Source organism: Neofelis nebulosa, chromosome 16 (genome assembly GCF_028018385.1).
Source record: "Neofelis nebulosa isolate mNeoNeb1 chromosome 16, mNeoNeb1.pri, whole genome shotgun sequence".
NCBI lineage: Eukaryota > Metazoa > Chordata > Mammalia > Carnivora > Felidae > Neofelis > Neofelis nebulosa.
In genome coordinates this window covers 12416890-12443488 of record NC_080797.1, presented here as the reverse complement: position 1 = coordinate 12443488, position 26599 = coordinate 12416890, and the positions used below count along the sequence as shown (strand labels likewise).

The 26599-nt window shown below is 47.7% G+C and overlaps 1 protein-coding gene across 1 annotated transcript in view; it reads left to right on the top strand.

The window, feature by feature from the left end:
• The window catches only part of USP22 (ubiquitin specific peptidase 22), a 45445-nt gene that overhangs the window by 8591 nt on the left and 10255 nt on the right, over positions 1–26599 (top strand). The window contains exons 2-8 of the mRNA XM_058703135.1: positions 9761–9893; positions 15742–15855; positions 17648–17749; positions 18430–18599; positions 19625–19772; positions 21970–22075; positions 25274–25432. Coding sequence (XP_058559118.1) covers positions 9761–9893; positions 15742–15855; positions 17648–17749; positions 18430–18599; positions 19625–19772; positions 21970–22075; positions 25274–25432 — 932 coding nt within the window. The remainder of the gene's footprint in view (positions 1–9760; positions 9894–15741; positions 15856–17647; positions 17750–18429; positions 18600–19624; positions 19773–21969; positions 22076–25273; positions 25433–26599) is intronic.

Below are 26599 nucleotides of genomic sequence, written 5' to 3'. Positions count from 1 at the left end.
TCACAGTGATGTCGCTGCCACATTTGTACCTTGAAGGAGTTGGACTAAATCTATTTTAGTTGAGATTCAAAGGCCCAAGTCTTGCTTTCTGAGACTGGGAAATTTGAGGAGATTGTTTAATTTCAGTTATGTCTTTGCCTTTTAGTGCCTCAGTTCATGTAGAAAATGTTGCGTCTTCCTGTCCCTTTGCTTAGATCAGAGTCTGTGATGGTAAAACAGTATATTGAGCCCTTGAAAAAGTCATTGAAGAGAATGCGTAACAATTAAACATACCTTCTTTACAATTGTCAGATTTTAATAGACCAGTAGTAGTTCCGGTCACGGGTAATATGTGAAGTGTGCATTAGTTCTTAAGGTGCTGTCTCCTGTTTGTAGTTTTCTTTAAGCTGGACTCAAAATTCACTGCACACCTGAGTCATCCTATGGGTGAGTCCACCTGTATTTGACTTAAAGGGCCATGCGCCTTCTGCCCCCTCCGATCCTTCTTGGGGTAGTGAGGAGGGTGTGAGAAAGGAGATAATAGAGATTAAGGTATCCAAAGAAATGCTGTTAATATTGGGGCCAAATGAATGGACTTTCAGTGCATTTCTTGTACTATGTAAACTCAGAACTTTTTTTTTTTAAGTTTTTATTTTTTTTTTTAATGTTTATTTTTGAGTGAGAGTGAGAGACAGAGTGAGCTGGGGAGGGTCAGAGAGAGAGGGAGACTCAGAATCCGAAGCAGGCTCCAGGCTCTGAGCTGTCAGCATGAATGGTGAGGTCAGAGCTGAGCTGAAGTTTGATGCTCAACCGACTGAGCCATCCAGGCGCCCCTTTGAGTTTTTATTTAAATTCCAGTTAATTAACATACACTGTAATATTCGTTTCAGTTGTAAAATACAGTGATTCAACACCTGTACATCGCCCGGTGCTCATCCTAAGTGGCCTCCTTAACCCCTGGCACCTATTTTTTTAATTAAAATTTTTTAATGTTTATTTTTGAGAGAGGGAGAGACAAAGTGTGAGCAGGGAAGGGGCAGAGAAAGAGGGAGACATAGAAACCGAAGCAGGCTCCAGGCTCCCGGCTGTCAGCACAGAGCCTGACTTGGGCCCAACTCATGAACAGTGAGATCATGACCTGAGCCAGAAATCAGATGCTTAACCTACTGAGCCACCTTGCCCCACCCCACCCCCAGCACCCATTTAACACACCCCCAGCCACCTTCCCTCTGGGGACCATTAGTTATCTATAGTTTGGAGTCTTTCTTGGTTTGTTTTCTCTTTTTTTTTTCCTTTGTTCGTTTGTTTTGTTCCTTAAATTCCACACTTGAGTGAAATCCTATGTTATTTTGCCTAGCACAGTCCTCTCTAGCCCCATCCCTATAGCTGCAAACAAAACTGTTAAATCATTGATCCTATCTGCTTCTCCTATCGATAAAAATCCCCGTTGCGTTTCAGGATTACTTGTGGGCTCCTGAATCTACTTGAAGTAACTCCTAGGAGAAAGGGATTTCATACAAAAATCTTTTCGAGGACTCCACGAGCAGTAGATTCCAGGTTGAGTTTCCTGGATCCCCCACCAGCCTCCGGAATCCCTCTGCCTCTGCAGATCCAGGACTGTGTGCAGTGCCTCCCTGGCAGGAAGCTGTAAGATCAGCTGATCGAGGAAACCTGCCGTCTGCGGCAGCCAACTGTTCCAGAAAGCAGAAGTCCCTGTGCCTCTCCCTGGCCCACTCAGATGGCCGGTGTGTGGTGCAGGGGTGTCTAGCCTTTGCGGGAGTTAGAATAATAATAGCTAACGTCAACCCTGTATTATTTCCTGCAGCTGCTTTAGCAAGTGACCACAAACTGGTTTCGAACAAGTTCTGGAGGCCAGGATCCCAGAATCTGGTGTTGGCAGGACCACGCCCCTCCAGGGGGCTCTGGGGACAGGGGAACCACTCCTGGCCTGTGGCCGACCCGGCCCCATCCCCTCCAGTTTCTGGCCTCCTCTTTCAACTTGCCTTCTTTCCTGTGTATGGGGTCTTTCTGCGTCTCCTTCACGGACACTCAGGATGGCAGTTAGGGCCATCCCAGATCATCAGGTATCCTCTCATCTCAAGACCCTTAATTACATATGCAAAATACTTTTTTGAACTAAGGTAACATTCACAGGTTCCGGAGATTAAGACAGGGACACACCTTTTAGGGAGCCACTGTCAGCCTTACAAACCCTATGGGCAGTGTTCTCAGTCCATGAAAAAGCATCGAATCTTTTAACCCTCGTAATAGCTGTATGAGGTAGATACGCGTCCACATTTTTACTTTATTTATTTATTTTGATAGAGAAAGAGAGCATCCCAGCCAGGCTCTGCACTGCCAGAGCAGAGCCAGACGTGGGGCTTGAACTCACAAACTGTGAGATCATGACCTGAGCCAAAGTTGGATGCTCAACTGACTGAGCCACCCAGGTGCCCCGAGAACTGGTCTCTTAATTGTTGAATCCATCAACTCAGTAAAAGGCCTTCACTGGTAGGTGCCCTGCAGTTGAGTGTCCTGGGTTTTACACACGTGAACAATGGTCACCCAGAGGAAGCAATTAGGTCCATGTGGAAACGCTTTTCCTTCTTGTTCTTAGTGATGGCAGGGCTTCCCATGTTGGGTTAATTCTCTTGACTCCATATGAATTGAGTTCACACCCCTTGTAAGAAACACTTGTTCTATAGAATTCCATAGAATTGAGCTTTCTGACTTCCCCAGTGTTCACTCACCGGATGTGGTTCTCCTTGTAAATTTCATAACATTTGGTTTGTGTTTCTCAGCTTAACCATATATGTTATCTCTGTTTATTTTCTTTTTTTTTTTTATTTCTTTTTTTTTTTTAATTTTTTTTTTCAACGTTTATTTATTTATTTTTGGGACAGAGAGAGACAGAGCATGAACGGGGGAGGGACAGAGAGAGAGGGAGACACAGAATCGGAAACAGGCTCCAGGCTCCGAGCCATCAGCCCAGAGCCTGACGCGGGGCTCGAACTCACGGACCGCGAGATCGTGACCTGGCTGAAGTCGGACGCTTAACCGACTGCGCCACCCAGGCGCCCCATCTCTGTTTATTTTCTATTACGGGTTTTTATTCCTATTACTTTTAATTATATTATTATATTAATGTTTTTTTATTTATTCTTGAGAGAGAGAGACACACACAGAATCCGAAGCAGGCTCTGGGCTCTGAACCATCAGCACAGAGCCCGATGCGGGGCTCGAACTCATAAGCCATAAGATCATGACCTGAGCCGAAGTTGGACGCTCAACCGACTGAGCCACCCGGAGCCCCTTTTTATTTCTCCTCTTGAAGAAGCATACTCCTTGGTGAATTTCTGTGAAGTGAACATGTTCGTGTCCTGGCCGCACAGAGGAGAGTTGACACCCAACGCTCCAGGTGTCCCCTTTGATCCCCTTCCTGGTCCCAACCCTCCTCCCTCAGGAGAATCTACTATCCACCCATGCGTGACCACGAAATCACCTCTGCTGGCGTTAGGACTTTGTTTGACGGTAGCAGGCAGTATGTAATTTTCTGTGGCCAGCCGCCTCCGTGCTCTGTTGTGAGGATGTACCATGAATGTACCATGTGAGGATGTACCATGTGGTGAGGATGTACCCTTGCTGGATGTACCATGAATTCCTTTTTGTTGCTCTGGTACCACGGCTTATTCTTCTTGCTACAGATGAATATTTTATTATTTCCACATTTGGGGTATTACCATTACGATATTCTTTTATGTGTCTTTTCGTGTCCTTGATACATGTATTTCTGTCATGTGTAAGTTCCCATTTCTCTTATACCTAAACTTAGGAATGGAGTTAATTGAGTCTTAAGGTATGTATTATTTAATAGTTGTTTTCCCTTGATTTATTTTAAAAAATATGAAACCTACAGAAATAGCAAGAATACTAAAATGAGTATCATACACATCTGTCTAGATTCAGCAGTTGTTTGTTTTGGGGAACGTTAGGGTTTGAATGAGGTGGTGTTTTTTGGCCAGTTCTCTTTTGCCTTTTCAATTAACAGAAGTGATCTCTGGGGTGATACTTTGAAATTAAATATCTAGTGCCCCAGTATACTTATATACAGACATATGTTCACACATCCACATGTGTACTCGGGCATGCACACATGGATATGTAAGTCATTTAGTGTATTTTTTAAAATATAATTTGTCAGGGCGCCTGGGTGGCTCAGTCGGTTGAGCGTCCAACTTCGGCTCAGGTCATGATCTCACAGTTGACGAGTTCGAGCCCGGCATCGGGCTCTGTGCTGACAGCTCAGAGCCTGGAGCCTGCTTCTGATTCAGCGTCTCCCTCTCTCTCTGACTCTCCCCTGCTCATGCTCTGTGTCTCTCTGTCTCAAAAATAAAGATAAACATTAAAAAATATTTTTTTAATAAAAAAATAAAAAATATAATTTGTCAAGTTGGCTAACATACAGTGTATACAGTGTATCTTTTTAAAATTGAGTTGAAATTCACATAACTTAAAAAATAACCACTTTAGAATGAAGTATTCATGGGGCGCCTGGGTGACTCATTCCGTTGAGTGTCTGATTCCTGATTTCAGCTCAGGTCACGGGATTGAGCCCTGGGATCCTCTCTCCCCTGCTTGTGCGCACGCGTGCGCTCTCTCTCTCTCTTTAAAATAAAAAATAAGTAAATAAGTAAAATAAAATGGAAAATTGGAAAATAAAAAATAAAATGAACAACTCAATGTATTCATAATGTTGTACAGTCACCATCCTATCTCTACCAACTTTCAAATGACTTTCATCTGTGCCCCAATCTCTCTCTCTCCCCAGCCCCTGGCCGCCTCTAATGTCTCTTCTGTCTTTTTGGATTTACCTCTTTTGAGCATTCTATATTAATGGAATCACACAATATGTGACCTTTTGTGTCTGGCTTCTCTCACTTCGCGTCATGTTTTCAAGGTTCATCCGTGTTGTAGCAGGTATCAGAACCTCATTCTTTTTTATGGCCAAATAATACTCCGTTGTGTATATGTAATATTTTGTGTATGCATTCATCCTTTAATGGACATTGGGCTCTTTCTTCTTCTTTCTAACTATTGTGAGTGACCCAGTATTTTTCTACCCTGTGGTTTTAGCATCCATGGCTGATTCTTGCCTGAACCCATTATTACCGTGATGATTATAAAGTGAAGATTCTGCATTTGTATTTTTGTCCTTCCTACTACGTTGATTAGTTGGGAGTTCGCCTGTGAACAAGTCTGTTAAGACTGTGTGTGTGTGTGTGTGTGTGTGTGTGTGTGTGTGTGTGTGTAGTAATATCAGAATGGACTTGGGGATTCTTATTCAGTGTATAATCCATTTTTTTTTCTTCAAGTATTTATTTTGAGAGAGAGGGAGGGAGAGAATCTCAAGCAGGCTCCACCCTGTTCACACAGACCCCTGTGTAGGGCTCGATCTCACAAACTGAGATCATGAACTGAGCCTAGATCAAGAGTCCGTTGTTTGAGCTACCCAGGTGCACTGTAATCCATTCGTATTCATTTTTATGTTCAAATTGTACCAGAATTGTCGGCTCCCATTCTTTCTCACTTGACCCCCTTGGTGTTAGAGTCAGTGGCTTATAAAAGGTGTCCATTTATGTTCAAACGCCAGTTCAAGAATTGTTCATGGCCAGGGTGTGTGGCAAAGTCATTCCTGTTTATGGATAATAGATTTGTGACCTACATCAGTGGTGAGCATGTCAGGGGCACACCATGTAATAAAATCTGATTTGCTGCCTTAAAAGGAGTATTGAGTGGTGGGGGTGGGGGGTGGGGGCAGGGAACCTGGGTGGCTTAGTTGGTGCTGACAGCACAGACCCTGCTTGGGATTCTCTCCCTCTCTCTCTCTCCCTCTCTCTCTCTCCTGCTCCCTCCCTCCCTCCCTCTCTCTGCCCCCCCCCCATTCATGCACACACTTTCTCTCTCAAAATAAATAAAACTTAAAAAAAAAAGTATTGAGCATGAACTTTATTTAAATGAAGAGATTTAGCTGAATATTGAATATGTGTGTGTATTTATTTGTATTTTAGGCTTTCTTTCCCTGACCTGATAGTATCAGGACATGATCAATTTCTGTGTGCTTAACTGTTTATTTACTTGTGGGGTTTGTTTTGTTGTTTTGTTTTGTTTTTGAGAGAGAGAGACCACAAGCAGGGAGGGGCAGAGAGAGAGAGAGAGAGAGAGAGAGAGAGAGAGAGAGAATCTGAAGCAGGCTCCAGGTTCTGAGCTGTCAGCACTAAACCCAAACGGGGCTTGAACCCACAAGCCACGAGATAGTGACCTGAGCTGAAGTCAGAAGCTTAACCGACTGAGCCACCCAGGCGCCCCTTCTGTGTTTTTAGTTGGAGCTGATCTGCTTCTTTGTAATTGCTGGTTTCTTTTTGTGCAGCTAAGATCTTTTTCTTTTTCTTTTTTTTTTTTTTTAACGTTTATTTATTTTTGAGACAGAGAGAGACAGAGCATGAACAGGGGAGGGTCAGAGAGAGGGAGACACAGAATCTGAAACAGGCTCCAGGCTCTGAGCAGTCAGCACAGAGCCCGACGTGGGGCTCGAACTCACATACCGCGAAATCGTGACCTGAGCCGAAGTTGGACGCTCAACCGACTGAGCCACCCGGGCGCCCCAAGATCTTTTTCTTTAGGCAGATTTTTCTTTCATGAAATTCTGCAAAAGAACAGGTGGCATATTTTTACATTTAAAATTCAGAGTTTAATTTTTACCTGTTTTAAAAACTGTTTGTGTGTAGGGGCGCCTGGGTGGCTCAGTCGGTTGAGTGTCTGACTTTGGCTCAGCTCATGATCTCGCGGTATGTGAGTTCGAGCCCTGCCGTCGGGCTGTGTGCTGACAGCTGGGAGCCTGGAGCCTGCTTCGGATTCTGTGTCTCCTCCTCTGTCTGCCCCTCCCATCCTCATGCTCTGTCTCGATAATAAACGTTAAAAAAAACCCAAAACAACCTTTTTGTGTGTTTTAAGGGAAAATTAATGTGTGATAGTTAATGTAATTATTCAGATAAGCTTATGTTTTCAGGGCAATGCTACTGTTGAATTTTCTTGTTCTATAGAATTGGATTTCCTGTTTCAAGTTCTTAGAGGAATTTTTAAAAATCATGATAATGCCTTTAAAATATCCTGAGTGGTAAAAATAAAGGATACCTCTTAATCTTTCCTTTTCTTTCTATCTGTAATTGTAGCGAATGGCAGACAGATTCTAGCTTGTGGTGGTAACTAAGAATCTCCAGGAATTTGTTGTCTTATAGTATTTATAACTAACGGGGAATTTTCCTTGATACCTATATTATTTGTTTGCATCAAATATAATCGTATATGTAATTTAAAAACATCCTCTGTATTCCTGAAAGCAGTTACAGTGAATTAATCTCTTCGATTTGTCACTGGAAGAATAAATAGATGATACAACTGCTAACTGTATTCCTACGGCACTTCAGAAAAGTCTTCCACACAGACCGCAGCGTCCTGTGGCCTTGCTTTAGGCTGGTGGCTCTCAACCGGCAGGAGGGTGCCACCTGTGATCTCGTGGGCAGAGGCCAGAGATGCCGCTGGCCATCCCGTGGTGCCCAGGAAACACCCCACACCCTCCCGCACACACGCAAAGAATTACCAGGCCCCACGTGTCCGTGGTGGTGTTACTGGGAAGTCCTGCATTGGGGGCGAACCTTACGGGGTTCTCAGAGGTAGCTTCTTCGTATTAACAAACATAAGTACTGACCATTGAGAGTAATTGTTTCCCCAAGAAGAAAGACGTTTTAATGATCAGGTTTATTTATTTATTTTTTAATGTTTATTTTTGAGAGATACTGAGTGTGAACGTGGACGGGGAGAGAGAGAGGGAGACACAGAATCAGAAGGCTGCAGACTCAGCTGTTAGCACAGAGCCTGATGCGGGGCTTGAACTCGCGAACTTTGAGATCTTGACCTGAGCCAAAGTCGGACGCTTAGCCGGTTGAGCCATCCAGGCGCCCCTTAACGATCAGGTTTACATTTGGGCCCAGAGATGAAACTACCAGCAGCTGAAAGGTGATGGATCCGCCTTGGCACCCTGAGAGTGGTGTGGGTCTGTGGTCCTCGGGATGCCCCTCGGGCCTTGTTCCATCCCGTGTTCCTGGGCAGGATCTGGATCTCTCCCCAGCTCCCGGCTGGGTGGGCATTCGGAGAACCTGACGTGCAGATACGTCTGCGATTCGGCCACAGCGTGCGTACGGTTCTGGCTCACCTAATTTGTCTTCCGACCTCGGGCTTCAGGCACTAGGCTCTGTTGTCTTCAAGGAGTTACATCCGTGCACCCTCCCTGCCCATAAGGCAGCTTCCATCTAAGTAAAAACTGTGGTTCGTGTTTTACAGTAAATGTGGTTTGAGCCTAGTCCCCAGACCCTCTCCTCCCTCCACACCCTCTGTTCTAGGTGAAGGCACAGCCTGTCATCCCTGGGCTTGGCACTTGCCGCCTTCTTGTGTGTGCAGAGTGAAGCTTAGGAGTAGGCTGCCTCCAGGGTGAGGGGGCTGCCGGGGTAGGCGCGTCCTAGTTCACGTTCTCCCTGTGTCCCCCACCCCCATGGTCACAAGCATATACAATAACTTTCTTCGGGTGTCGGAAGAGCCTAAAGCCTTTCCCCCACCCAGGGTGGGTTGGGGGGTGGGAGGGTTGTGAGGACTGAATGAGGTTAAGTCCTCTGAAACCCCCGGCACCAGGGTCTAGAGTGCATGTGGCGGGTAGTACGGATTGCTTGTGTGGGCAGCCCTTTCTGTTGTAACCTTCCCTTCCCCGGACCCTGTTCATTTTCCACTTTCCTCCGTCTCCCTGCTTCCCGCCCACCTGTCAGAACAGAAGAGACTTGTATTCCGTGCTGCCGTCTCGGAGGTTGGAAATTGAATTTGATAATCTGCAGGGAGTTTATAGTGACTACGGTGTGGTTGTCATATTGTGCGAGAAGGCCGTGGCGTTCTTGGGTGGTTGGGTGTATGAGAATCCTAACGACTCGCAATTGCTGAGATTAGAGTTTTAGGTTTCTGTGGTCTAGTTCTTGGCAACAAACTGTTTCTTTTTCTTCTTCTTCTGTATCACTTTGACTCAACGTCCCTGTGTGTTGGTTGGTTGATTGCTTCTAACTTTGCTGTGGTCTTGTGACCTGGAATATCAAACGCGCAGTGACATCCATGGTAAGGGTGACTAGGCTTGGAGCCACCGGGCTGGGGTGGGGACAGGAGCTGAGAGGGTTGGGGTGCCCTGTCAGGACTCAGGAGGAGAACACGAAGACTTTGATGGCTCCTCAAGCTTTATGTGGTAAATGAGCTTTTTTTTTTTTTTTTTTTTTTAAACGTTTGTTTATTTTTGAGAGATAGAGACAGAGCACAAGCAGGGAAAAGGCAGAGAGAGAGGGAGACACAGAATCCAAAGCAGGCTCCAGGCTCTTAGCTGTCAGCACAGAGCCCGACGTGGGGCTCGAACCTGCCCCTCTTGAGATCATGACCCAAACTGAAGTTGGATGCTGAACCGAATGAGCCACCCAGGTGCCCCTGGGCTAAGGTTTTTTACATGGACCTAGTTTTGAGCTAAATGAGCTAATGTACATTTTGGGGCAGTTGAAAGGATTAACGGAGGGTCTCTCAGGTCATACAGGGTATGCTGTGATTTCCTTTCCCCACATCGGTCACTTTGCTCGACCGCTTTCTCGGTAAGAAGGCCTGTCGTGCCATGTGCTGGCTCTTAACTCTCTTCTCTCAATTTCAGGCAAAGTCGTGTGTCTGTCACGTCTGTGGTGTCCACCTGAACAGGCTCCACTCCTGCCTGCACTGTGTCTTCTTTGGCTGTTTCACAAAGAAACATATTCACGAGCATGCGAAGTCCAAGCGGCACAACCTGGGTAAGGCGCCTTCTGAATAGCGTCCCTGGTGTGGGGACGGCCACTGCCCGGCCTGCTGTTCCCTGAGTCGTGGCTCCCAGCTCATCCGGGGCCCTGTCTGAAGTCCTCGTGCAACTCCAGGGGCGAGTTGATGAACAGATGAACTCAACAGGCTTATGCACCCAGCTGGCCTTGGGGCTCTCAAGTGGATGTTAATATCTGTGCCATCAGCACAGAGCCCGGTGTGGGGCTCGAACCCACCAGCCGTGAGATGGTGACCTGAGCTGAGATCAGGAGTCAGACTCTTAACCGACTGAGCCAAACAGGAACCCTGCGATGTTAGTTATTAACGCCAGCGTGGAGTTGAGTGATTTTTATTGCTTCCTATGATGGATTTTCATGGTTCTCGATAATACAGAGTCACGAAAAGGCTGACAGCACCGTGGCATCAAGATCGATTGTTTCGTGTAGTTGCAGGTTCAAGCTGTCGCACATTCTGGAAATTACACGAAGCGGCGTTTTGCTCTTGGCTTTCTTTTCTGACCGTGTTCGTTAAGTGTCTCTCTCCTTTAGTATGTGTGATGTTTTCTCTTGAGTGATGGGGAGGCTCTTCGGCTGGCCTTAAGAAAGTCACTTTCACGAGGTCCAGGCCAAAGAGCTATTACTTCACGGTGGCTCGGCAATGCCAGTTAAAGGTATTTTTGGGCCTTTTTAGGTAGTAGAAATGGAATGTAAGGACTCAGTCCTCTCTGCTGGACTTACTTGTAACTAACAACTTAGAGTTAGCCTGAATGAAAAGGGTGCTTGGAGCTAGGGGTTCAGGTTGTGACATTGAGCTCGTTGGCCTTTTTGGAAGGAGAACTAACGGACCTAATAGTGCTGTCATGAGCTCTGTCCACAGAGGAACAAGGTAGTTTGTAATCTCTTCTTACATTGAGTGACCAGAGGCAAAAGACACTGGTCAGGACCGTGTGGATGTGATCAAACTCTGTAGTACTCACTTACTGTACATCTTTGCTTTTACCGGTACGAATGAGGAGTATGCTGCCGTATCTGTTCTCCGACCAGCCCCATTTAGGCGGCTCTGCTGTTATGCCCAGGCTGTGATTCCATGTGGTTAGAGGGTTATGGAGAATTGGAAGTATATTTGCACTTGAAAAAGCTATCTGAAGAATTACATTGTTACGCAGGATCGTCTACAAAAATCACTTCAGAAATGCGTTCATTTTTAACCTGATTGATACACTCGTTCTCTACTTCTGCTGGAATGAGTAAGTTTTAGAAGGCTTGCTTTCAGAAACAAAACCTTGAAATCGGAGAAAGATCCAGTTCTGTGCTGCGTTTGAGTCCGTGAACGTATTGGAGATTGCACGTGTATGTGTTTAACCAAAAGCTAGAATTAGTTTCTGTGTCCAGGTGGACAGGAGGGTGGCGGGCACAGGAGAGTGAGGCCGAAGCGGCAAAGTGCTGGAGGAGAAGAACGGGGATGGGCAGCCCCGGTCCTGCCTGGCGGTTTGGTCTCCGTTTCCCCCACTTAGGAGGTCACCTGCCCGTCCTCCGCCCTGTGCGTCCCAACTGCTGCTCCCGCCCGTTATCTCCAGAGCAACTTCTAGGCTGGCGATACTCTGGTTGTCCTTTCATACAGAGTATTTCGCAGGACGTTCAAGGGCAAAGTGATTGAGCAGTGGTATGGGGAGTGAGGGGCCTCGACTTCCCGGTGGTCCACTCGTTCTGCCTCCCAGGGGATATGTGGTAGTACGATGTTGAGACCTGAAGTTCTCAGGCATCCAGGTTTTCGTTGGAGTAGCACGGAGGCCTAAACTGAGTCTTGTCTGAATATTGTGGACGATGCACTTAAAAACAGAGTATTGGTAGAGTAAGGCCATTGTCGAAGGTCTTGTGGAGGGACGGGCGAGTGTGGCATGGGACGAGGAGGGTTCTGACAGCAGTCTGAGGTCCTGCCCTATCAAGTTGCCTTAATGCAGTGTGATAAATACACACTTCAGGGAAGAGAACTTCCCCTCTTTCGGGGTAGTCACTCAGCTTTGCTGGTATGCTTCCACCTGTCCGGGTTGGTGTCCCAAACTGGGTGTTGGAATATTCCAGCCAGCTGTGGGGCGGGTACAGCAGAGTCAGGTGACAGACTCGGAGCTGCTTTGTGTTCGTACCTTCTAATTTCATGCAGGTCTAGTTTTGTGCTGAGTCCAAGGGTACTTAGATTTGGTCTGTATGAGCCACAGAGGTGTAAAAGTAATGCCTTTAGCTTTGTTCTGTGTGTGCGTGTGTCTTTCAAGAGTTAGAGCATGTGTTGGTGGGTGTGGGATATCAGTTCGCTTATGAATCGCCGGTGTTTTTCCTCCATTCTCGAGGTTACCCTGCGACCAAACAGAAAAGGACCTTGTATGGTGCATGCACGGTGCTTCTGTGAGCTGATGGCTTTGGGAATTCCCAAGGAAGCCAGTGTACCCTCATCTTGACTATGAAAGAATTTTCCAGGGGAGCTTACCTTGATGGGAGGTGTTGCTTTGGGCTTTTAAATGTTATGTTGAGGTGAAACTCACATGATGTACAATGAAGCATTTGAAAGCATACAATCCAGCGGCTTTTCGTCACTCCCCAGTTGTGCAACCACCACCCCTCTACTCTCCAACCTCGTCGTCATCTCACAAGAATACCCCACCTCCAGGAACTAATTCTTTCCTCCCTCCAACGCCTGGCACTCGCTAATCTGCTTTTTGTCTCTCTGGATTTGCCCATTCTGAATATTTCATAACAGGAATTAAACGGTATATGACCCTTTGTGTCCAGCTTCTCTCTCTTAGCATGTTTCCAGGGCTGATCCACCCGTTGGATGTGTCAGTAGCCCGTGCGTTGTATGTTTGAGTAACACTCCATTGTGTGGACCTTCCATATTTTGCTTATGTTTGTATCCATTAATGGATATTTGGGTTGTTTCCACCTTTGGGCCCTTATGATAAGGCTGTGATAAACATCCATGTGTAAGTTTCTATGTGGACATACGTTTACATTTTTTTAAGATGTATACCTAGAGCGGATTCGCCAGAGCGAGTTAGCGGTGTCACAGGATATTTCCGTGTTGACTTTTTTGTGGAGCCACCGAACTTGCCCACAGTGGCCGCACCATTTTACGTTCCTGCCGGCAGTGCCTGAGTGTTGCTGTTTCTGCACATGCTCACCGACACTTCTTTTCTTTCTTTTTTTAATAACTCTGGCCACCATGATGGGTGTGAAGTGGTGTCTAATTGTGGCTTTGATTTGCGTTTTCCTAATGACCAGTGATGGTAAATATTTTTTCATGTGCTTCTTGGTCCTTCGTATGTCTTCTTTGGAGAACTGTCTATTCAAGTCACTTGTTCATGTTTTTAATTGGGTTGAGCTGTTTGTCTCTTTGTTGTACTTTCTGAGATGTGTGTGTGTGTGTGTGTGTGTGTGTGTGTATGTATATATATATTTTTTGGAAACACACACACACACACACACACATACACACACACACCTTGGAGATATATGTATATATCTTCTGGATAGCAAATCCTTAGCAGAGACGTGATTTGCAGATATTTTCTCCTATTCTGTGGGTTGTCTTTTCACTTTCTTAATAACGTCCATTGGTGTAGAAAGTCTAGTTTTGATGAACTTACCTATTCTATATAGGTATTCTTATTCTTACCTATTCTTACCTATAGTAAGTCCAACTTACCTATTTTTTTCTTTAGTTGCTTGTGAATTTGTTGTCAAACCTAAGAGTCCATTGCCAAATCTGAGGTCATGAAGACTTAGCCTCTATGTTTTCTTCTACTAGTTTTATACTTGTAGCATTTTATTGAGGTTGCTGATGCATTCGGAGTTCATTTTTGTATATGATGTAAGGGTTGAGCTTCATTCTTTTGTTTTTGGATTTCTGGTCATCCTACCACCATTTGTTGAAAAGGTTGTTCTTCCCCCACTGAGTGGTCTTAGCACCCCAGCTGACCTCATTCATTTTACACAGTGAGTGAAGGGTGTGGAAAGGGTGTGGAAAGGTGCCTTGAAGAAGACCTTGTCTAGGACGAGTTGAACACACATTGAAATGTTTAAATGCCTTCCCCAGGCTGGTAGTTGGGCTGTTGGTTGCATGCTTGGCACTTTATTTGTTTGTTTATGTTTATTTATTTATTTTGAGACTGAGCGAGCACGTGGGGGAGAGAAAGGGGGAGAGAATCCCAAGCAGACTCTATGCTGTCTGTGCACAGCCTGACATGGGGTCGATCTCACGAAGTATGAGATCATGACCTGAGCTGAAATCAAGAGGCGGAATCTCAACTGACTGAGCCACCCAGGCACCCCTGGCATATTTTGTATTGAATGTCTCTGCTTTCCTGAAAATTTCTGTACCACCTCATTGTAGTCTGTCTCTGGCTTTGGTATCTCCACACCAGGAACTTTTCCTATTCAAGGAATACGAAGTGCCGAGGAGGAACCGAGCTGTCCGCAAAGCTTTGATGGGGACTTTCAAAGAATTTGTAGGAATTTTGTCAGTTTGCGGGGAGGGGCGAGGGTAGATTGTGATTCTTAAACTGAGCCTTCGTACACCTGCTACAGAGGACTTCAGAGATCCACCAGAGTATTACCGATCTGTGTCATAGTAACTTAAGGCACGGAATGTGATCAGAGCTGTGATTTATGAAGACACTACCGTATACTAGGTGTACTGTGACGTTATAAAATTATCACGCAAACCTATGAGGTGTTAGTGCTGTTACTATCACCTTTATACCAAAGAGGAAACTGAGGCTCAGAGAAGTGGAGTAATTTATCAGAGGTCCATAAAGGTACAAGGCAGAGCTAGGATTAATACCAGTTTCTGTAAATCTGTAAAGCCTCCATGCTGCATTGCCTCTCAAACATCTTGGTGAATCTCAGCCAAAAACATTCTTTTTAACTGTTGAGTGGAGATAGTACCTTTCTTCCAGGTGCTTAAAGGACTTTATCTTACTTTCTAATGTAGTAACTAAGGGCCGGGTTCTATAGATGAGGTGGTTGAGAAAATACGTGAGAGCAGCAGTCAGCTCTGTGGGTCAGGAAGTCAAGATTCTCTGGTTAGAGCGTATTTTACAGCTGTCCTTGAAGTGAGAGTAGGTCGGTAGCTGTTGTGTTCCTTTTTGTAATCCTGTAGGAATTCTAGATATAGTAAAACATATAGATATATGTGTCAGGTGGCCGAGAATCCTTAGGAGCTGATCGTACTCCATGAAATTTCTCCCTTGTTTTAAATCCCACTCTTTCGGGGTGCCTGGGTGGCTCAGTTGGTTGAGCGCCTGGCTTCAGCTCAGGTCATGATCTCACAGTTTGTGAGTTCAGGCCCCATGTTGGGCTCTGTGCTGACAGCTCAGAGCCTGGAGCCTGCTTCTCATTCTGTCTCCTTTTCTCTCTGCCCCTCCCCACAGGCACTCTGTCTCTCTCACTCTCTCAAATATAAATAAACATTACAAGATAAATAAATAAAATTCCCCTGTGTTTAAAAATAAAAAAAACCCCACTCTTTCAGAGAAAAGACAGAAGGTCCTGATACTTTAGAGTTAGGTTCTTTGTGAGATGTGGACGTTGACCCCTCTCTTGGGTTCCTCAGCCCTTCATAGGAGCTTCCGGGGGAAAATACACCTGCTTAGTATACACCCCACATGCTTGGGATAGAGGTCTGAATGGGAGGGACCAATCATTTTGCAACAGGTGGGTTCTATTATTCGAGAATAGGGAAATGGTATAAACAGTGAAATGTCTAAAACACTTTGGGGTTTCATTTGTGACCTTAAGCATTACCTGTACATTTGTAATTAAATCTGATCTCTTCCCTCCATTCTCTTTGCAGCCATAGATCTCATGTATGGAGGGATCTACTGCTTTTTGTGTCAGGACTACATATACGACAAAGACATGGAAATCATTGCCAAAGAGGAACAGCGGAAGGCTTGGAAAATGCAAGGTTTGGTGTGGCCTAGATTTGTGTGCCTGATTTGTCTCTTAGTCCTGCATCCCCTCGTGTGTCTGAAGGGCAGAACTTCCCAAGAGAAAGACCAACATCTAGGGAGAAAGTGAGCGTTAGAGAGCTAGGATCGCAGCTAGGTTTTTGCAGGTTGGGTTCTGATTTGCTCACTCCCTCCTGTAGGCGAGAGGCAGGTCAGGTGACTGGCCAGACAGGTGCGTGGGGAGGGAGCTGAACCTTCCAAGCTTTTCATCGAGGCTCGGTCTTTCTGGCAACCAGCCCGCCTCCAGGAACCCACCGAGAGTCACCTCATTAGAACAGAAGCTGCTCCTAATGCTCACGCTCTTATCACTTAGGAGGTTACAAGAGTTTGGGGAGCTCTGTGCCAGCAACCTGGGGCAGAGACCAGTATATGTTTTCTGCTCTCACAGTGGCTATGGTACCAGCGTGGGGTTCTCCGTTGCTGTCGCTTCCCTGGCCTCACACGGGCTCTCTTCAAGGGGTGCTGTCGGGGATGGACACAAACATTATGCAGCGGTTTTCTTTATTGTTCATTGGTGTATTTTTTGGTTCCTTGATTTGTTTTTCTTTCTTTAGGCAGATGCTCACAGGTTTCAACGGTAGTAGGTGTAGTTTACCCCGTGTGGCTGGTGAGCATTTCTCAACTGGTGACGGTTCTCATCACTGCTCACAAGGAGAACATCTCTGTTTTACAGTTTTTGGCCTTAATTGCTCCGCCTTTTTTTTTTTTTTTTTTTTTGAGAGAGAGCGAGCATGAGTGTGAGTGGGGTAGGGGCAGAGAGAGAGAGAGAGAGCGAGCGCATGGTAAGCAGGCTCCCTACTGTCAGCGCAGAGCCCGATATGGGGCTCGGTCTCACAAACCCGGAGGTCATGACCTGATCTGAAGTCAAGAGTCAGACGCTTGACTGACAGAGACAACCAGGCGTCCCCAATTGCTCTGCTTTTAAAACAACCCCATTTTTTGAGAGCAGAACAATAGAAACAGGTGCTCTCAGTGATCAGGATTGTTTCTGAACAGTCTCTTTACCAACTTCCTACTCTTTTCCCTCTCAGAAATTTAGTAACGTTGCCAGTAAGTCCGAATATATCGTTTCTTTGGCAAGGACATTTAACGCACAGGAGCTAAGAAATGCATGTCCCAGAATAAAATCGACCTCTTCTACATAAAGTCATTCTACAGTTCCATCCGTCAGTGAGATATTATATCTTTTAAAGTTTATTAAATTTTGCAGAAATTTTAGGTTGCAAGGAACAAGTACCTTTGAGTGAATCGGTATTTGCATGAAGTGTGACACTTAGTGGCATCTACGCCATTGTCCTTGGCTGTTCGACATGTATTTTCAAACGGCGAGTGCATTTTCTCCCTGTCAACTCACTCGTTCAAGGAGAGCCTTCATCTAAGTGCCAAGTGCAGCACTGCCCCCCCCCCCCATCCCCGCCCCAGGGCTGATGCTACAGGCTCTCTATTCAAGGATTAAAGGCTTTGAAAAAACATCCGTCTTGGCATTAGCGTGACTGTGGCATTAACTGGAGGTATTGCTTTCTTTCTCACGGAAAACCACTTATTCACACATTTTCTAAAAGAAACTCCTTTCAAGTGTGCTTTTTAGCCCATTGCAATATAATATGGTTCTAGAAAGACCTCGTGTTATGGGATGCCCCGCTTTGAAATACAACGCGATTAAGTATTCTATCACCATCACTTTTATTTATAAACACACTTGATGAAATTTGAGCTCATGGCGCCTGGAACTGTCTTCCATCCGCTTAGGCGTTGGGGAGAAGTTTTCAACTTGGGAACCAACCAAACGGGAGCTTGAACTGCTGAAACACAACCCGAAAAGGCGAAAGATCACCTCTAACTGCACCATAGGTAGGTGGGCGAGTGTTTGGAGCGGCCGGTTGTCTGTCCTCGCTGCCAGCGAGGCTTGCTTCTCTGGGTTTAACAATAGATGTAAACAGGTGGGCCTCATAGTACAGCTCTCTGTAAACCTGTGTATAACTCATTCCATCAATTGCCCTCCACCCCCAACTACTTCTGGAGCATCTGTCCTCTGTGGGGGGCTGCAGTAGTCTAACGTGCCTAATGGTGATGGGCGGAAATGGTCCCTGCCCCGTGGCCCTGATGGTCTCTCCTGGGAAAAGATTCAAGTTCATTCTGACCAAATGGAGGCTGTACATAATCTTCAGTGAGAGAGAAAAGGATGTGTGTGAGATGGTTCTCTGGGGTAAGACTTCAAGAATACATTTTAGAAACTTTTTAATAGGCTCCTTTCTGACCTGTTCCATCATTCTAGAATATTTGTGAGCAGTTCTATCAAAATATAACAGCTGAAGTGAGGGGTAGGGTGATAGTGAACATTCCTCAGGACAGTTCCCATAAAAGTGGCATAAAAATTGGAAAATACTGCATTTCTTTTTGCCTCTTGAACGAATGCATGAAAGGCAACGAGCGTGTACATGTAAAGGGAGGCACAGCAGTGCCATCGGGGTTCAGTGGGACTTGTAGTTCAGTGCCCGTCAGCCCTGCTGTCCTGTCTGCCTCCTGCCCAGGTCTGCGGGGGCTGATCAACCTTGGAAACACGTGCTTCATGAACTGCATCGTCCAGGCTCTCACCCACACGCCGCTCCTGCGGGACTTCTTCCTCTCTGACAGGCACCGGTGTGAAATGCAGAGCCCCAGCTCGTGTCTGGTGTGTGAGATGTCCTCACTTTTTCAGGAGGTGAGCGCGGTTGACTCTGGCAGCGTAACGTTTCTGTCACCACTTGTGTTCTCCCTTTAAAAAAAAAAAAAATAAGGCTGACGGAATAAAGGGAAGCAGATTTCTGAAACCTCACACAGCGAGTATTTAACATATGCACTTGCTATGGAACATCGCCCTTTTCCAAAGGGAACTGTTAGGTGGGGACCGGAGGCATCACTTCGAGGCACACTGCTGGCTGGGAGGATGCGAAAGAGCCCTTGGAAAGGGGCATAGCCGGTGGAAGACTTTTGCCTGTAAATACTGTGGCATCTCACGCTTCCCTCCTCTGGGGGACGGGTCTGCCGTCCCGATTCACAGCAGCGCACGTGGATGCACACACCGCTTCCCTCCTTTGTTCTCGAGGAGAGTGGACCTTCTGTTCCCTTGCCAGACCTGAGTGTGCTTCACCAGAACGTCTCTGTCGTCGGGTTCTGTCCTGTTTGGATCCTAGGCTGCTCCCAGGTCGTGCCTATCCTTGTCTCCCTGACCATCGCTTAGAGCGTGACAGGGCTCAGGCCTGGGCTCAGGTATCCTTGAGCTGGATCCTGTGCGCCTAGTGGCCAAAAAGCGTGCCTGGGCTGAAGTTGCTCGGCCGCCCCATTGGTTGTCGACAGGACCCGGATGTACTTCGGGGTCCGGCAGAGGAGCCTCGTCTGTTTCTGTCGGTACCTTTGCTGCAGCATTTCACTCCCACTCAGCAGCTGCCCGCCTGGTTTGCATACCGGGTGCTCCTAATTCATCATTTTGGCTTATCTGTAGAAAACGGAAGGGAGAGGACGGATTCAAAAAGTCCAGTGAGTCCAGAGAAAAATGCAGTTTGCAAAATAAACAGAGTGGGGGAGTAAACTGGAATCATTTTTTGTCAGAGTAGCCGTAAGAAGTTCTAGGCAGTTAATTATTTTTTTTATTGTGTGTGCTTTGTGTTCAGAGGATGATATTTATTCCTGACAGGTTTTTTTTTTTTTCCCCCCCGTTTCCTTCTCTGTGTGTGTGTGTCTGAGCAGTTTTACTCTGGGCACCGGTCCCCCCACATCCCGTACAAGCTGCTGCACCTGGTGTGGACTCACGCCCGGCACCTGGCGGGGTACGAGCAGCAGGACGCCCACGAATTCCTCATCGCGGCACTGGACGTCCTGCACCGGCACTGCAAAGGTGGGGAGCCTGCTACAGCTCCCTGGTGACCTGGTGGGGTTTTCATGTCCCGTAAGAAACACGCCGTTAATACCTCAAAGAGGTTCTTCACAGTTTGTTTTTAAGGGCGGAGGAAACGTTCTGGGTGCTGTCTTCTGACCTTGCTGGGGTGGAAGAGTGTGGCAGCGGGCCTGTAAAAATGCTTCAGACGCCATCAAAACCGGCTCCCTCCCGTCACGGGTCTCCAGAAGGACTGGTCATTGCTCTGACATAGCCAGACAGCTGAGAACACAAACCAGACCTTCACACTTGGCAGTTTCCCTGACCCTGAGTCACGTTCATTTCTGGGTCCAGCCAAGGGCTTTTTCAGACCTCTCTTAGGAGCTCCCTGGATCTTGGCTTCTGTCTCACAGCCCAGCCCCAGAGGGTCACAGCCTCCCCAGGGGTCTCAGATGCGTGTGGGTTTTGAGAGTTTCGGAAAGGGGACAGCGGACAGGAGATTAGGACCGAATAACACGCCGCTGAATAACAGCAAGCCCCTGGAGGGCTTGCTGGTGTTCCTGTTTGCTGGGTGCGGAGTGAGGTCAGGAGTTTCTGTTCCTGACGCGTTCCCACGCGGTGCTGATGCGGCCCGTTCAGGTAGCACGCCCCAGTGTAGCTGGAGTGTGCCGGGGTAACCTGTGGCCTCCAGGCTGGTACAGCCGGTGGTAGGGGATTCCTGACTGGCTCTTTTTGTCTTCCATGGATTCTGTTAAAGAGCAGAGTCCACTTTTTCCAGGTCTTGTTGAACGGCCTCCTACGGCTCCTTCCCAGCCTCTCTCCGGTCACTGAGCTGCTCTCACAAATGCCCTGTGTTGTCTCACATTACAACTTAGAGGCAAGCCAAACCTGAAATAAGGCGGCTTGTTCCGATCAGCTGTCGTGGCTTTGGGTTCTGGCTTTATTGTGTACTTAATTTGTTTTCTCCTGAAAGACACACACACGATCCTTTCAGTGCTTGCCTGGGAAGCCTAATAAACAGTGCTTCGTGGCTCGGGTAGGGTTTGGTTTCCCAGCACGAAGTACAACGTACACACAGAAAAGAGCCACTGTGTAAGATTATTAAATTATTATTCCAAGCATTTGAGGATAATCAGGAAACTTCTGTAACCAGCATTAGTCTATCCTGAAAACCAACTGCTTGACAATGCACTGGTGTTAAAACAACGTTCATGTGATGAAAACACAATACAGTGATTGTGATCCCGTTCTCTGACATGATCCCATTTCACATGTGAAAAGAAATGTCCGGCTCTTCTCGTTAGAAGCACGGTCATCAGAATTCTCCTTCAGCCTTGCTAGGTCACAGCACACAGGAAGGCCCATTAGCCAGGCCTGCCATGCCGTTGACTGTGTTCTTTTGTGTGGTTATGACCATCCGGCGTCTTTTGGCTTATTTTCCTCTGTGTCTTCTTGCTGTCAAAAGACCTAATGGGCATCCTTTATTCCTGTGTAATAATTTAACCTTTTTGATATGTAATATATATAGATAGCACAAATAGTCTATCCCCATGGTCTAGTTGAATGAAAGTTCCACGGTATGTGTTTACAGTATTTCTTAATGTGTACCGTGCTCCACCACATAAGCTTGGTACCCCTGTGTGTGCACACACATCGAAGTAGAGAGGATGGGAATAGTACTTACCTCGGTCCAACCGATCGGAAGGAAAGCAGAGCTGTTCTTGAGGTTCCGGAGAGCAGGAGCTGACGAGAAGAGCAGAGACTGGCAGGAGTGCTGCACAGGGACTTCCTGAAGTCAGGGCCCCGGGCAGGACTAGCTCAGGGAAGCGGGGGGGTTCCCTGGGCTCGCCACAGGCACAGTCCACCGGGCCACGCCACCGCGAAACTCTTCGGTCATTCCATACGTGGAAAAGGGAATCCGTAACTCTCCCCAGCTATTGGGCATTAGATACATTTTGGTGCCAAGGTAGAAGCCAAGCAGATCTTAGGGAGTGGAGACAAAGAAGAGAATTGAGAAGAAGCCAGCCGGGTTGTTTCCTCTTTTCCCGCCAAGTCTCCCTCTTTGAAGTATCTTCCTGTGCCCTTTCGAAAGCGTCGGCACTTCTGGCTTCCTCACGCCTCTGTAGGCGAATGGCCTTGCCCCTTGGGTCGTGGCTCCTGGAAACGCGCGGACTCTGGGGGCACAGCTGCAGGTCACACAGCTGCGGTCTTTCCCCAGGTGATGACAACGGGAAGAAGGCCAACAACCCCAACCACTGCAACTGCATCATAGACCAGATCTTCACGGGCGGACTGCAGTCGGACGTCACCTGCCAAGTCTGCCAGTAAGTGCGAGGCGTCCCGCACTGCACCGAGGGTTCTTCCGGAGCACGGAAAGCTGTCGGGGCCGTGCCGGCCAGACCGTGATGTGGGACCCCAGGGCCTGTCGGTGAGGCCGACTTTACTCTGGGTGCTGCTTGTTGAACATCGTGGCACATGTTTAGCCGCCGAAACTGCTGCGTTCTGCACGGTTTTTAAAAGTTTTACACTTAGAGGGGCGCCTGAGTGGTTCAGGTGGTTAAGCGTGACTCTTGGTTTCAGGTCAGGATCTCGTGGTTCATGAGTTGGAGCCCCACGTCGGCCTCCGCGCGGACAGCGTGGGGCTTGCTTGGGATTCTTTCTCCCCCCACACCCACCCTGCCCCTTCTGTGTGTGCGTGCACACGTGCGTACTCTCTCTCTCAAACTTAACAAGTTTTATATCTAGAGCTAGAAGTTGGTGCCACCACAGTGCCTTTTTGGTGATGTGCGGATAAATACAATGTTTGGTGGGGCGCGTGGGTGGCTCAGTCGGTTAAGCATCTGACTTCGGCTCGTGTCCTGATCTCACAGTTCATGAGTTCAGGTCCCGTGTCGGGCTCTCTGCTGTCAGCGCAGAGCCCGCTTCGGATCCTCCGTCCCCTCCCTTTCCCTTCCCTGCTCACACTCCTTCAAAAATAAACAAACATTAAAAGAGAAAAAAAAAAAGAACGTTTGGTCCTTATAGGGGAGCATCTGCAGCAGCAAGCAGTTGTGAACCAGATTCTGTTATTTTTTTTTAGATTGATAATTTTGATTTGATACTTACTTTTTCCTTTTGTGGGACGTACAATTCTCGAAATTTATGGGTTAAGTTTTTACTTAAATTCCAGTTAGTTAACACGTATGGTAAAATAGGCTTCAGATACAGAATCAGTGATTCATCACTTAACATATAGCACCCCATGCCCATCCCAACAGTTGCCTCCTTAGTTAATACCCATCCCCCATCTAGCCCACCCCCCAGCCCACCCACCTCCCTCCAATGCTCAGTTCTCTACAGTTAAGTCTCTTGTGGTTTCCTTCCCTTTCTCTTTTGTTTTCCCCCTTCCCCTGTGTTCATCTGTTTTGTTTCTCAGATTCTACATAGGGGTGAAGTCATATGGTATTTGTCTTTCTCTGGCTGGCTTATTTCGCTTAGCGTCGTACTCTCTAGCTCCATCCATGTCATTACAGATGCCAAGAGTTCATTCTTTCTGATCGCTGGGTAATACGCCATGGTAGAAGGAGAGGTTCAGTGTAAGCAGCCAAGTCACCAGATGTGTTGAGATAAAATAGCTGTAGTACAGAAGATGCACATTAGCAGGTCGTCCAGAGCAGGGTGCCCAGGGACCAGCGGCCCTTCGTGCCGAGGCCCCCTTTGTTCTTGTGTTTCCCACCCCCCCCCCCCATCTCTGCTCTCCGGTGTCCCTGACACCAGGAGCTGAACAAGAGCCCTGCCTTCCGGGGGGGGCTGGGGCGCACACGGCAGATTCTTGGCCCACGTGCTCCAGAGCGGGTTGCTTTTTATTTTACGGTTTCCTTTTCCGTTTTCTCCAGAGTAGCGTCCCTGATTATTTACAGCTGGAGCCTCTGCTTGCCATGCAGAGCTTTTATTTCCAGGAGCTTCAAGAAGGCACTGACTGGCGAGGTTGCAGGAACCCTCCCTTTCGACCTCAGCTCATGCTCCTGGTTTTTTTTTTTTTTTTTTCCCAGTTTTTTAAAAAACCTAGTCATGATCCCGTTAAAATTATTTCAGAACCTATGGGATTACCACTTGCACTTTGTATAGGATGGACTAGATACCAGAAGAGGGACAGTTTGCCTGTTACGAACACCGTTTTCTGTGACACAGCTTGTGTCATCGTGGGCCGTTGCTCTAAGCAGTGTTTAGACTCCCGGTTTTTCCTCCTTTTTTAAAAGTTTTATTTATTTTTAAGAGAGCGCAAGCAGGAGAGGGGCAGAGAGAGGAGACAGAGGATCTGAAGTGGGCTCTGCACTGACAGCAGAAGTGGGGCCCGTGAGATCGTGACTTGGGCCAAAGTGGGACGCTCAACCAACTGAGCCACCCAGGTGCCCCTAGACTTACAGTTTTGAAGAACCTCCTCGTTGGCTCTGTGTTGCTGAACTCCTTCAGCAGGAGGTTGTCTTGGATTAATATCCTGTTTATTTTATTTTATTTTTTTAGTGTTTATTTTTGAGAGCAAGAGAGAAAGAGTGCCAGCTGGGGAGGGGCAGTGACAGAGGGAGACAGAGGATCCCAAGCAGGCTCTGCGCTGACAGTAGAGAGCCCGATGCGGGGCTCGAACTCACAAACTATGAGATCGTGACCTGAGCCGGAGTCCAACGCTTAACCGACTGAGCCACCCAGGGGCCCCAATACCCTGCTTAAATATTTGTAGTAACATTCCAGTCCGTGAGTTTCCTTTCTGTGTCCTTTAAAATAAACCTCTTGGGGCGCCTGGGTGGCTCAGTCGGTTAAGCGTCCGACTTCAGCTCAGGTCACGATCTCGCGGTCCGTGAGTTCGAGCCCCGCGTCGGGCTCTGGGCTGATGGCTCAGAGCCTGGAGCCTGCTTCCGATTCTGTGTTTCCCTCTCTCTCTGCCCCTCCCCTGTTCATGCTCTGTCTCTGTCTGTCTCAAAAATAAATAAACATTAAAAAAATAAATTAATTAATTAAATAAAATAAACCTCTCCGCTAGAGGGAACCGGCTTTGTTAAATAGAGCATTAAATGCCGCTGTCCGGCTGTGGGGCTGTGCCTGGTCGGTGTTCTCTCCACGTCAGGTGTGCTTGATGTCTCCATTCCACGTAGGCCCGCGGTTTCCAGCTCCCAGGCAAACATTCTGCGGTTCTCAGATGCTGCGGCCGCACATCCATCAATTCAGAGTCTCTGGACGTGGGGCCCAGAAGTTTCTGTTTTTCACAAAAACCCCAAAATGATTGTGATGATCTCCTGGGTTTGGAAATGGTTGCTTTGGGAGCAACCTTTGCCTTAAGTGGTTTACCTGCTGTTCCTCTGTAGGGCCACCTTGGGGGCCCAGGACGTGGTGTGTGGGGGCACTCCGTGTGCTTTCTGACCTTCGATGCCCTTTGGATGAAAGGGCAGAGCTGTGAGAGGACGTCGAGGTGCCGTCCGCCAGGGGGTGCCCCTGAAGCTGCATGGCTGTCCCTTCTCAGCTCTGCGTTTATCTCCTCTTGCTTCTAGTGGAGTCTCCACCACCATCGACCCCTTCTGGGACATCAGTTTAGACCTGCCTGGCTCTTCCACCCCGTTCTGGCCCCTGAGCCCAGGCAGCGAGGGCAGCGTGGTGAATGGGGAAAGCCACGTAGCGGGAACCACTACGCTCACGGACTGCTTGCGAAGGTAAGAAAGCCGCCCGCGCTTCTGTAGAAAAAGAATGGTCTCTCCTTGCAGGCACTTGTCTCTTCTTGCCTTGAGGCTCTTTGGGGTAGTGGTTGGTCAGAGTAAAGTCCTGATAAGTTCAGGGCTACCCCAGGGCCCCAGTAGTATTTTTATTCACATGTCCTGTGTAGACAACAAGGAAAGATGCGACAGCCTGCAGGTGGCTCCCGTGGTCTGTCACATGTTTGCACGATGACTAGAGATTTCTATTCAGCCGGCTTTGCTTGTAGCCTGTGTGTGGCACGGCTGCTTCCCCCCGCTCCCCACCCCGCCCCGTGTCCGTTAACGGAGCCACAGAGCAGAAGTTGAAGTTGAAGTTCCCTCACCTTCTGGGACTAATGCTCTGCACCCGAGTCTGGCCCCCGCTGTGGCACATGGCCCTTCCTGGAGGCGATTAGCCTATTGTGGTGTTGTGTGTGTCCCTTTACCACACCACCGATTTCGACAAGTGCTGAGGTTTAGGGCAGGGTTGCTGTGAAACGTGTTAAGGTAGCTGGTGTCACCCGCAGTGTTGCGGGACGGAAGCCCTTCCCACGCTTTATTTTAATTGAGTTTAGTGTTCGACAACCTTTGTTGAATTAAAGGTTGCTGTAGATACGTTCTTGGGCGGAGGCGTTCCTTAAAAAGAGGGACAAGCTTCTTGGCATTTATCTTGCCCTGTACGTCAGCAGGCTCAAAGGCGCATGTGTAGAATTTTTCAGTGCATCGGCTTTGTCACACTGATAGGTCCAGGTGTAAATGGGGCATCAGACTTGTAATTTGGACAACAAGCGAACGCTCAAAGCAAAAAACCCCACCATTTTCCAAGGGAGTCTTTACAACTCCGTTGAACTTAGTTGTGAATTTCAGTAAAACTGGAAGGGTGCCCACAGCGCAGAGGCAGGGAGGGAGCACGCGGCAAGCTGAGATGCACAGGGAGTGCCAGGTCGGGAGCAGGAGTGCCGCGGAGCCAGGTCCCTACCCGCGTGGCCAAGAAGAGGCGGAGCACATCTGTCTCCAGTTTGTGTCACTTGCAAAGGGTCCCTTTTCCAGTCCCGCTATGGGAGTAGATGACGAAGCCGGCGGGGGTGTTTGTAATTCCGTCCGGCGCGGCTAGGAGGCGGTCACCCCTCTGTAGCTGCCCTGAGG